The 12722-nt window shown below is 40.1% G+C and overlaps 1 protein-coding gene across 5 annotated transcripts in view; it reads right to left on the bottom strand.

Annotated features, from left to right (window-relative positions):
* Positions 1–12722, bottom strand: part of LOC108148145 (tyrosine-protein phosphatase 10D) — a 49008-nt gene that overhangs the window by 4853 nt on the left and 31433 nt on the right. For 3 of the 5 annotated variants that reach the window (XM_017275004.2, XM_017275003.2, XM_017275001.2), the window contains exons 3-9: positions 8575–8824; positions 6033–6314; positions 5808–5855; positions 4019–4691; positions 3111–3535; positions 2611–3042; positions 296–1693 (exon numbers count right to left, since the gene is read on the bottom strand). In XM_017275004.2, the coding sequence (XP_017130493.1) occupies positions 296–1693; positions 2611–3042; positions 3111–3535; positions 4019–4691; positions 5808–5855; positions 6033–6314; positions 8575–8824 (3508 nt within the window). The remainder of the gene's footprint in view (positions 1–295; positions 1694–2610; positions 3043–3110; positions 3536–4018; positions 4692–5807; positions 5856–6032; positions 6315–8574; positions 8825–12722) is intronic. The other 2 variants (XM_017275006.2, XM_017275002.2) reach the window with 1 other exon arrangement.

Below are 12722 nucleotides of genomic sequence, written 5' to 3' on the forward strand. Positions count from 1 at the left end.
GAATAAACTTATAGAGTTTTATAAGTGAACCCCAACCTTGCCTCAGAGTGCCGTTTCAGACTTTCGCAAGTTGTGGGCCTTAGAGTGGGCATAACTAGAATCTACGTTTTAAATTCCAAATCTCTAGCTTTAGATCTCTAGATCGACTCAACTATTGATCCTGATCCAGGGTATGTATACTTTATAGGGTCGGAAAAGCTTCCTTCTAACTGTTGCATACTTTTCAACGAATACAATGGACCCATTTACTCGACGAGTAACGGGTATGATTACTACTTAGGCTATAGCCACTCACCTGTCTGAATCGGGAAACTGTAGGCGGTATCCGTGAACTTATCGGCTCCGGTAAACGCACGCACCTTTACCCGGTAAGTGGTGCCCGACTTGAGGGGCCCGTTGCAGTAGCCGGCTTTGACGTTATCACAGTTATCAGTGCCAATTGTAAAGTCCTCCACGGATCGGTTCTCAAAGGGATAGTACGGATCGATGGCCTGGTAGGGCAACCAAACACTATACGATTGCATGTCAAGCCAGCTGGGCATCTCCAGGCCGGAGGCATTCTTTGTATCGTCCTCGGCCACGATGATCGTGTACATGCGCACCTGGCCGTTCTGATCCGAGAAGTAGTTCTTCCTGAAGCGGATCTGGATGGTCGAGGAGCTGCGGTAGACCTCGGTGGGCACCACCTGGGTGGCGGGACGCGGTGGCGCCAGGATCGGCATCGTTTGCCGATACTCCCGCTCCGGTCCGAAGCCAATGGCTGTCTTGGCCTGGATCTTGAACACATATGTCTCGCCGGGCTTGAGGTTCTTGATTATGCCAAACGATTCCTCCGAGTCAAAGTCCTGCATGCCGGCATCCGTTAGATTGTTTACATTCGTATAGGCTATCGAGAACTGACGGATTACGCCGTTGGCCTCACTGGAGGGCAGCGACCACTCGAAATTGATCTCACTGGGCTGGACATCCGTGGGATGGAATCGCTCCACTCGTCCGGGCACCGCCTCATTTGTCCTAAAACTGGCGGACAACGGTGAACTTCTCCGGAGAATGGAAGATTCTGTGCCCGAACGGACCACCACCGTGAATGTGTAGTTCCTGTGGGGTCGCAGATCAGTGATGGTGATCTCATTCCGGGTGGTTATGTTCTGGGCCAACACATTGTCCGCCGTGAGGTAGTTTATGTCGAAGTCATTATACTCGCCCTTTGGCAGGTCCCAGCGCAGTGAGATCTCCGTGTCCGTGATATTGGTGGCATGCAGCTGGGTGATGGGCTCCGGGTACAGGCGATCCTGTCGCTGGATGGGCAAACTGGCCACGCCCCCGCTCACCGTCCACACGGTGATGTTGTACAGCCGACCGGGCATCAGACCGGTGAACGTCACCTTGCGATCCGTATCGTTGGCCAGCTTCTCCTTGTCCCGGATCTCGGCATCGCCCAGCGAGAACCGATAGATATCGAACTTGGAGGAGGACTGCGGTGTGGGTGTGTAGCTCAGGGTGATGGTGTCCCTCTCGTCCTCCTTCTCGCCATTGGCCACCACCACGTCCGAATGGATGAGTGGCATGGTGCGCGGATATAGACTCGTAATCCCCGACAGGATCCCGTAAGATGTGGTCTGGATGTCGAACTTGTACTGCACGCCGGGCATCAGTTCGCCGATCAGGACCCGCACCGTCGACAAGTCGTCGGCTGTTTTCGGAGGAATCACAGAAGCAAAAGGGAAAGGTTTGAATAGTAGAACAGAACAGGAGAAGCTACAGAAGTTTGCAGTCGAAGGGGAAAGGTACACAGAACTGTTTCAGAAAAACGATTGACCATAGGTTTTTTGGCCTTTCCGAACAATTCGAAATGTTAAGAAACTAAGCCAACGAATCGGAGAGAAGACCTTCAGAAACAAAATAACTCCTTACCACCAAACGAAATTGAGCTTCTAAAAGTAATGAATAGGGTTCGTGTTTAGAAACAAGGAGAATTCCCTCACTTAAAATTACCAGGAAAGTCTAACAGTTTTGAAAGTAAATGTATCCATAAAAATAGCTATTTAAAGAAATTTAGAATTGGGAAAATAATATACAAAATTAATAAAATAAATAGGGATATTAGTGGAAACACGACAAACTTTAGTTGTTAATGGAAATTTTGTTTTAAAGACTACGCTTTTTAAAATAAAAGAAAATAGTATCCTTAAGGATTCAATGGGATAAGTTCAACTTGCAATTTGGAAAGCCTGAGAGACAGATTTAAGTTGCTATTAACGGGAAAGAATAGCAAATAGAACTAAAAGGTTATCTACAATTTAAAAGTATGGATTTAAGTAAAAGCAAAGTGTTTCCACAAGAAAGAATCTACGGTAGGAATTTAAATAATTTAAAGTTCCAGAAATCGTTATATAAATTCAGGAAATATTTAGGGACAAAATTGAAATTGCGTGAAATTTTTGGAAAATAAAAATAAAAAAAATAAGTTTTCAGAATAGTTCCAGAACAAAAGAAGTCGTGAGACGGAGCATAAGAAAAAGAGTTTCAGACGGAAGGAGTTGAGAGTGGTGGTACCGGTTTATATTCAGGATTCGAGAAGGTTCCACCAATCGATCGATCGTCACTCACCCGACTTGTTCTCGGAGACATTCTTGGTCTGGACACGACCGGGATTGTCGCTGGGCCACCATTTAAGGATGTACGACTCCACCCGACCCTCCGGCTTGGGCCACTCCAGTGTGATGTTGCGCGAGTCCACCAGCTGGATGATATTGGACACCGGATTCGGCGGCACCGTGGTGTTTACCTCCTGGGGCACTGGACTCTCCACAACGAAGCTGACCGTGTTCACCTGGATGGTGTACTTCTCACCCTTGGTCATGTCCGTGATGTCCGCCTCCGTGGACCGGACGCTGGGCAGGCGCACCCACTGCTGTTCGCTGTCCGTTCGGTAACGTATGGAGTACTCCGTAAACTCACCGCTCTCCGGCGGAGACCAGTGAACCAAAACGGAATTGCTGCGCACCGTCTCGATGGTCATGTTGCGTGGCGGATTCGGGTCTAAAGGGATTCGAGATTTTAAATTTTCCAAATATTTTCAATTACCAAAATCGCGATTAGACACTTACAGACTGCCTGCAAATGGGCGTGCGGTTCGCTCCTCAAATCGTGACTGACCGCAAAAACCTTCACCTCATAGACAGCTCCTGGCTGCAGATTCTTGATCACCAGACGCGATTCCTTGGTCTTTTGCGTGCGAAAATCGTTGGTTCCGTTGCGCGAGTACAACACCTCATACTGCTCCTGCTTCGAGTTGACGTCGCTCTTCCAGCTTATATTCAGGCCCATCCGAATGCTCTGCAGGTCCTCGATGATGGGCGACGAGGGGCGGGTGACAACGAAGATGCTCGTTTCGTTGGACTCCATCTTCTTGGAAACCGCCTGCACGGATAGTGAGTAATTCCGGCCGGGCAGCAGGCTCTCCAGGTTGAATCGAGTCCGATCTGTGGTCAGTGTGCTGGTGTCCCCATTAAAGGTCTCCAATTCGTGGCAGCTGTGGGCCAATAAAGCGGAAGAATTGAGTGGAAGAAAATAACTTCTTGAGTTAACCTAAGAATAAGAACTCCACATAGGTATTACAAATCAAAACGTTATACTATTGGATACTCTGTCAACCGATTTCAAAATAAATATGCCCCTGGCAGATGACGCCAGCTATTCTATTCGCCTGGCAACTCACAAAGTCGAAAGCGCCATCTGTTGTGCAAACACATGAAGGCATATTTTTCGCCTTGCAGAGACGTCACTTATTATGTTTGCCTTTCATTTCTTCATAACTTCTGAAATAATTTTTCGATATGGAAAATAGTTGGTGTGTTCGCATAGACCGAATAAATTTAAAGGAGTCTCTAGTGGATATCCTTTTCCAACTGTTACATAACTTTCAATAAATACAATATACGATTGAAGTCCACGCGGTAATTTAAGGTAATCAAATTTGTTATTTTAATTTTGTTGCCATCCAACAACTACTCACACAATGCGGTACTCATCCTGTGTGCTCGCCGGATCCGCCTCCCAGGTGATGACCATTGTGTTGGTCTTGTCATCGTTGATGCTCCTCAGATTGCGAACGGGCAGAGGTCGCAGGGTGACATCCCCGGTGGCTGGCCACGAGGTGACCTTGCCGGACACCGTCTTCACGATCACATTGAAGGTTTTGCCCGGCTCGACGATGTCGCGGAAGTCGTAGAAGGCCACCGGTTCGTTGCTCCGCGGCACCGTCGATTGCCGACGGGTGGTGGCCACAGAAACCTGGTACTTGTCGAACTCGGAGACGCCCTTGGGCGCCTCCCAAAGCACCCGGAACGAATTGGACGTAATGAAGTCCCGGTCGAAGGTCACGTTCAGTGGACGCAACGGCACAGTGCGATACTGCGCCGTCGTCGGCAGCGAGATCTCGTCCTCAGACATCGTCTGCACGGAGATGTTGTATGCCCGTCCGGGCACCAGACCCTTGAAGGCAGCCTGCGCCGGACCCGGTGGCTCGCCCTCCTTCTCCACATAGAGAACACTATCGATGGCATCCGGCGGCTCGATGGAGACCTTGTAGTGCGTGTAGATGCCCGCCGGATATGGCGGCTGCCACAGGACCAGCAGCGTCGTCTCATTACGGAACCAGACAATGAATTTCCCCGGAGTGTTGGGCTCTGCACATTTTGAGTTGCGAATGGCGGCGGACAAACAGAGAAGTGGCTTTGCGTTAGTTGCGGTCACCGTTGCAATTTTCGGGGTCAGAGTTTCAGTTTTGGGAGTTAGGAGTTAGGGGTAAGCGGTTAGGGGTTAGGGGTTAAGGGTCAAAGGGTAAAGGCGGAGTTATGGGATATTTGTGTGTGCTAGTTAGAAGTTATTCGGCACAGTGGTTGTCGGCCATGTAAGTTCCAACACCAATGCAATGTGCTTAAATATTACGGGTTAAGAAGTGTTGACATTTCCTGATAAATCGTATGTTTAGGTTAATGAGATTAGTGAACAAAAAAAAAGCGCTTTAAAATAATTGTGAAAATACCGATTTTGTATTAAATTTGTATGGCAAATATTCAATTTAATATTCAATAAATTATTGAATACTCCATAAGTGGGAAAATTATTAAGTATATCGTGGCCCGTTGTTCAGAAAAAAAGATTTATATATATATATTTTTTTCAACCTTTAAACCTTTTCTTAACGTAATTTTCGAATTAAAGTGGTTTACATTTACAAAGTGACCAATGTTGTTTGTGATTTGTTTGTTTTGCTGTGGCTGGACATGCACATTGTTTAAAAATGGACATGCACATTGCGAGAAAAGTGGGGGATGAAGGTGGAAAATGTGTGGGAAAAAGGAGAAAAAGCCTCCTGCATTTTTTAGGTGGAGAATGTAGATTGCGGTCGGTATTTGTCGGATCAAAAATTAATTTTGGAATGCAATTTTGGACTAAAGCCTGTGCAAAGGAGCTGGTTTGGGGTTAGTTATATGTTTGTTACACAGAGAAAATAATCTATAACAAAAGGGTTTACTATTGGTATGAACTTACAAAAGTGGATTTTACTTAATTTAATTTATTGTCAATAATAAAAATAAAGTCATGTGAAATTGTAGCACTGGGATAAAGTTAGTAAATACAAAAACTAAATAAATTAGAAAAAACAAAAATATTTTTTATACATAAATGTTTTCTCTGTGTGATAGGTACTTACTATTTACAAGTTTAAAAGCTATTTTCTACAATAGGTTATGGGGCAGGGATTTTAGTTTTAGGGGAAAGGGAAGCTTAAATATTACCTCTTAGGATCTTAATGTCCAGCAATTCTTTATGACGCGTCCTTCGACCTTTTCGTTATTTTAATTCATATTTTAACGTGTGTTTTTTGTTTTGTTTTTAGTTACAATGAAAGCGGGAGACAAAGAAGTTAATCAGGTTTAGTTACCATCACCGAGTAGAACAAACAATTGGATTGGATCTAATTTGATTTGGTTTGGTTAGGCTGTTGGTGGACAGGAACTCACTTGTGGTGAAGTTGCGGCTGGTGTAGGCCACCGACTCCTTGCCGTCGTAGATGGTGTAGGCCTGCACCTGGTAGGTGGCTCCCGGGGTCAGCTCCTTGACGCTGTGCTGGAATGTGTTGTCGTTCACCTGGAAGGTGCGGTTGTAGCTGCTCGAGGCCTCCGACAGGCCCAGCACCTTGATCTTGAAGGCCGTATAGCTGCCCTGGGTGGGCGGTGACCACAGGATGATGGCGTTTTTCCCGCTTCGCACCTGAACAGAGAGATTCGATGGCGGATCGGGAGCTGCAAAATTGAGAAAACACTCAATTAATATCAATTTAATATAAATAAGTAAATTATAACTATAACTATGAAAATTGCACAATTAAATGAACATAAAACACAAATTAAAGGCAGAAACAGGCATATATTTTATGATAGAATTTAATTGGACCAACATATATTTTAATAATATGTAGCTTTCATAGAATTCAAACTACAACTTTCATAACAAGTTTTCTGATCTTAAGCTTTAATAATTCAAATTTCTGAATAATATTGCCTAAAGATATATTATTATATATATACACAAATAATAATTATACAAGGCAAAACCAAACTGTCTTTTAAGTTAAATCATACTTTAGAAATACAGATACATTTGCGTTTTCAATCCACTGTTTTGAGTTTCATTTGATGGCTTGTTATATGAGAAACCTTTGGGGTTTACGCCCTGAACAGAAGTTTTTTCAAAGGTCATTGCAACTACCCCTATTTAAAAATAGTTAGAACTCAAAGATTACAAGCTGATACTTGGCCTTGTCCTCGAAATGGCTTCTATCTAATTGCCTTTTCATGTTGTGTGTTTGAGAAAAGTAAGCGAAACGAGCAATCGTAGAAGCCGAACACAAGTTGCAAGTGCCACAAATTGCTAATTGCAGTTCGATATTCCCTATTCCCCCCTCCCCCCCTCGAATGTTCGTAAGCTGCCTAATGAGCAAATCGCACTAAGTAACGAAATCAATCAGACAAACGAACAAGAATAGGAAATCGGATAAGGGGGCAGTATATGTACTTCGTGGATGAAAGTTTGTTGATTGGAGTGAGAGATTGGGGAGTGTCTACTCCTGTTTATCTACACTTGGAAAAACATGGGCCAAAACTATTTTTACATATAAGGAAAAACTAGTTTTTAATTTTAGTTTATTTATTAAAAGCATTACAAATATTTTCAGTTAAACCATAAGTCGGTAACTAGTTCCTAAACTTCGAGAATGGTTCTGTAAAAAAAATTTATTTTCTCTTTGCTATTTTTTTTACAAATTATAAAATCTAGACTTCGAAAAAATAATGATTGTTTTCTTGGGGTTTTCAGTTATTTTTTTTAACTGTACAGCGGGTGAAAACTCTACCAACACCTGCGAATGTCTGACCAAAGAGAGGGGGATGATAAAGGGAGTGGGAAAACAGGGACACGAGAAGAGGGCGTTGAGAGCCAGCCAATGCCTATAAATTACCCAAGGGTCTCGTTTGAGGGAAATGGGGAAAACTTATTTGAGGGGGGAAAGGGAAGGAAAGAAAAGCGTTAACTGTTTGTGTTATTCGATGTTTTTACTGTTTGCAATAATGAGAAAAATGCAGTTACGGTATTATTGCCAACGCGTTTTCAAGAAATTCCACAAAAACACTCTTTCCCCTCTTCATCTTTACCGACGTTTTTGTACAATAAAAACAAAGCTGGTCAACTGAAGAAAGTGTACAAAAATTTCAAGTTATCGCCGGCGATCGACAGCGAAATAAACAGTAAAAGCAACATAAAGACAAAAACAAAAGGCGAAACAAAACCAGTCACAGTGACCACTTTTACCCGAAACAGGCCAAATATGTGGGTGAAAGGGAGACAGCAGTAGGTATAAATTAGCGATCAGCAAATTATACAACCATGATATAGTACCCTAATCTTCAAAGTAAAATGTTAGAGCATCAAATACGTTCCATAACATAGCAAAAATTTAAAAATAAAATTGATTTGTTCCTATTTAAATCAGTTCCTATTTAAACTATCGATTCCTGGTGGATTTGTATAATTTTTTATTGCGTTTTTTGAACAGATTTTTTGCGAAAATTCAATATTCTCAGCTGAGAATGTCAATCGATTAGATTTAATGACTAAATCAATGAGCTCAGACAATCTAACGTTGACCATTAGTTCGTAGTGTTTTGTAAAAATCCCAAAACTTTTTGTTGGCTTTATGACACTTGATGTCTTGTACCTTAAAGTTTGTACTTAAAATTTATTTTAAATGTTCTCTATCGAAATAAAAAATATAAAAATTAACAAATACACATTTTATAAGTTACAAAAAAACAAATAAACACCGGAAATTTTTTAAATCGACCATAATACAGTTTAAAACATTAAAAGTCCCAAAAATGTAAGTATTTTATGAAAAAAGGTTTTTGACATCAAATTTTATACAACTATATATTTCATTTGCTTTAGCTTTTGAAATTGAAAACTTGAAAATTCTATTTCATTAGATACATTTATATTCGCACTTACCTGTTGTTATCGTCACCGTCCAGGTGAGCCAATCATGGTGCGTGAAGTTCGTGTAGTACAGCCAAAAGTTGTATTTGGTACCGGGCAGGGCACGTGAGAATTGGATCTCATCCCCGATTTCCCGGGAGGCAATCGTCGTGTTGGGTTCCGGATAACCGAAGGGCGGACTATAGTCCAACCGATATGAGGCGCCATCGTCCAGGCCGGGATTGTTGGGTATGCTTATGGCTAGATCTGCACATCGAACGTCCTGTAAGGTAAATAAAAAATATTGTTGGAAATTACAAATTGTGTTTTGAAATGTGTGGCGAGTTTTTTATTAAACCTCAAACCGTTCTCAATATCCTAGATACCTACAAAGTTTCCCTAAACTATGCGAATAAATTAAAATATTTGTATTTTGTTGTTCTCTGTTTTTTGCAATTAAGACCTAGATTGCAAGCTTTTGCAATGATTTCCATCTAATGTATTATATTAGTTTTCTTATATTTTTTCATTTCGCCCTTTATCCCATTTGTTAACTTTGGTGTTACGTTTTCCCATTTAAAGTCTATTCTCCGTCATTTTCAGTTATCACAAAAAGTGCAATGACATTACAGCAACAGTACCTGCAGCAACAACAACAAGGACAACAGCGAAACAAACAAAAAGTAACGCGAGTGACAATTAAATGGCACATGATGATGATGATGATGATGCAGATAGAGATGAAGCTACCGATGCAGATGCAGATACAAATACCGACACAGATACAGATAGAGTCAAAATGAGCGGGTGTTGACTGTAACGGTGTTTGTTGTCCTTGTTGCACGGCCCATTTACACAAAGAAAAAATGTATAAATCCATTTTTTGTTTGTAACATATAATAGTTTTTAGAATTAAATCAGTTAGTTTTATATCTAAAACACAACCATACAACCAAAAGCTGGCAAGTAACAATCTCGAAGGAATTACATTTTGATAACGTACATAAAAGGTACAAAATATTTTATAATGCAGCCAATTAGTGATTTTTAATATTATTAATTCAATGACAACAACAGACCTAAAAACCTTATTAAATATAGTATATCCAAAACACTTTATAAATTTTTGAAAATATTTTTTCTATTCAATCTAAATATTTTAGAGACTTTGTTTTCGTTTGTTAACTTTTTAATTTACGCCATAGGTTTATATAATATCTATACATATTTCTGGAACACGTTCGAATTTAATTTTAAAACTTTAGATTTTTTTCTCTGTGTTGCTGTTGGCACTCCTGCCGTTGTCTGCTGGTGCCAGACGCCAAATATTAACACCGCAAACAATGAGCTCCGCTGGCGCTCACTCCTCTTATATAACCCCTCGTAGAACTCGATCCCGCTTACAACTGCCGCGAAAATGAGGCAAAAAAAAAGGAAGGGAATAATGGATTTGGCTAGCAAAGGGACACAGATGCCGCCACACATCCCGACAGGCGGCAGACGGCGAAGGACGAGCGGGAAGGGAGGACAGGTGGACTCCCAGGGACTGGTGCACATTAAAGGATTAAAATGACGGAAATGCATTCGCCGTTGGTGGAGACGTGACTTAAATCTAGACTGCATGCCAGAATTGCTATGCACTAAAATGGTATACTTATGCACTTAATGGAGCTCAACTTAAAAATCTACATTTTTAGAACATTAAACAAGAACAAAAAGTTCAGGTAAATGGCTTACTTAAATTAACATTAAGGCAAGCAAGGAAATTGCCCAAGGACTATTTGAATTAAAACAAGCTTTTTTTTTTAAATCACTTTTTTCCGAAACTTTTTTATATTTGAAACTATTGTTACATCAGTTTTCTAAATATAAAAACAGAACAGGATAATAATAAAGCATAAATCATAGCTAATAAAGTTCTTCATTTCTTAGAAACAGATACCTTCAACATCAAACAAACGAAGTACAAAACATTGATTATTCCTAATAGCACTTCCAACATTATCCTATTAAAACTCCTACATCCCAAACTTATATTTATTACAGTTATTACTCATCGAACCACTCAATTTTAACGCTCAATTAGAGAAATGGAAATCAACGAAACCCAACTCATGGTTATACTCAAATTGGACCGAAACTATCAATTTCTCCGGTTCGGGGCGGTTGTTCAAACTTCTGTAATTTCATTTGGCAGCAATTCAATTCCATCAAATTGTAGGGTTTTTTTATTACGGGAGGCGTGACTGCTCAAATGTTTTCAAATGTGTTCAAATGGCCGCACAGAAAGTTCATAAAAAACAAGAGTAAGTTGACCATCAAACTAAAAGCGTTTTAACACAAGAAAGAAAAAAGTATAATTTAAGCACACGGACACACAAATCGTGTCAAAATGGCGCTCAACAAAATGGCGTCAGCAAGCGAATAAAAATAAAGTTCCTAAACTTGTTGTTGGCTTGATTGATGCCTTTTGGCCGGCAAATAAAAAGGGCCATTTATGCCAAGTTTATGCGTACAAGTGGCCAAAACTTCATGATGTTCTCAATTTACTTTTTCATACAATTGTTTTTATTACCTGGAAAAGAATCCACTGGTAAACTATGTTTAAGGGCTTATATGCACAGTTGGCACGAAAAAAGCGAATTTTTTCGGAAAAAAAAATTATAAATGTACTGCTCTAAACTTTTTTTTATCATGTGTGGATCTTTTCACTGTATTTTAAGATTTAGTATTAGTAAAAATATTTATTTGGAAATGAGATGCAGCTGATCTTCGGAAGCTCCTTTCGAAAAAGGCCAAAATTTCGTCCTAACACATATGTACACTACAAAAATAAAATTAAAAAAAATCGATTTTTTTTAATTCAAACTGTTTATAACTCCTTAAATTCCATTTTTTCCCTTACGAAATGAAATCACACACAGGTTTATGTAAAAATAAAAAATTATTGTATGTATAAAGCAAAGGTCTCATTTGAATTTTGCAATATTGCATGCGATTTAAGCATGCTCAAAACATTCAATAATTACATTAAAATATTCTTAAGCTAATCGCGAATTTCAAGGACCCATAAACCAGTGGAACGTGCGAAAAATCAGCAGCGCATGCAAACTTTACTCGGTGCCAGTTTAAGCCCCCTTGCTCACTTCGACATTTAGTAAAAAGCATTGTCAACCTGTTTGATTTGACAGCTATTTTTTTGTTTGCCTGAGATTTAAAGAGAGCACTTAGTGCAATCCACCTGTCCGCTCACACCGTCCATGCATATGAAATGGAGTTTGCCAATTACTGTCGTCACTCACTCAATCAATCAATCAAACAATCAATTATTTATTATTTACCCATCCCAGTCGACTTACTTGCAATACTTTTCACAACACGTTTTTCGCCAGAAACTAAAGTAAAAAATAAATTCAATTGCAATTTGCGTTGCGCTTTCGCTTCGAAATCGAAATGAAATGTTGGCCAGCAAGCTCCAAAAACAGCTATAACCCCTTTACCCCCCTGAAAGACCAGTGTATTACCCCTTTTTTTTTGGTGGGCGCCTAACTGTAACTTGCTTGCATAATTGAATACTTTTTGTTGTTGTGGTTATTGTTGAGCTTCTTGTTTTCCTTTCTTCATTTCGCTTTTTCAAGTTGTGCGTTTGTTACTGGCGTTTTCTTTTCTTTCTGGCCATTACATGATGCTCGGGCTGCTATTATGGCCCATTAGTCATTAGCCAAGATAATGATGATGGTGTGAAACAGTGCTGCCTTTTCTCTGTAGCGAAATAAAACTGTATAGTTTATAACTAAAGAAAGTTAATGTGAAAAACGGCTAGAATTACTAGAAAACTTTGAACAATTTGGAAGTGTGTCGAAGGGTGTCAAAGGGCTTATTACATTTTTAACAACAATTTTTAAAAAACCTTTAATGAATATAGCAGTATATAATAACTAATAACTAACTATAATTGAAGAGATGTTCATGCATTAATATAATTAACTCGCTTTTCACTGTTAATGATAAAATAATGATAAAAAAAACCCCACTTGGCGGGAAAATTCCAAACTGACATCACTGAAGATAATGGTAACGTTAATGATCATGGTGGTAAATTTGCTAATGATTATTAACACATAGTGTGTCAGTCTGGTCACATTATGCAATTAAATATTCGCAGCACATACTTCATTGAA

Source organism: Drosophila elegans, unplaced genomic scaffold (assembly GCF_018152505.1).
Source record: "Drosophila elegans isolate 14027-0461.03 unplaced genomic scaffold, ASM1815250v1 contig_149, whole genome shotgun sequence".
Lineage (NCBI taxonomy): Eukaryota > Metazoa > Arthropoda > Insecta > Diptera > Drosophilidae > Drosophila > Drosophila elegans.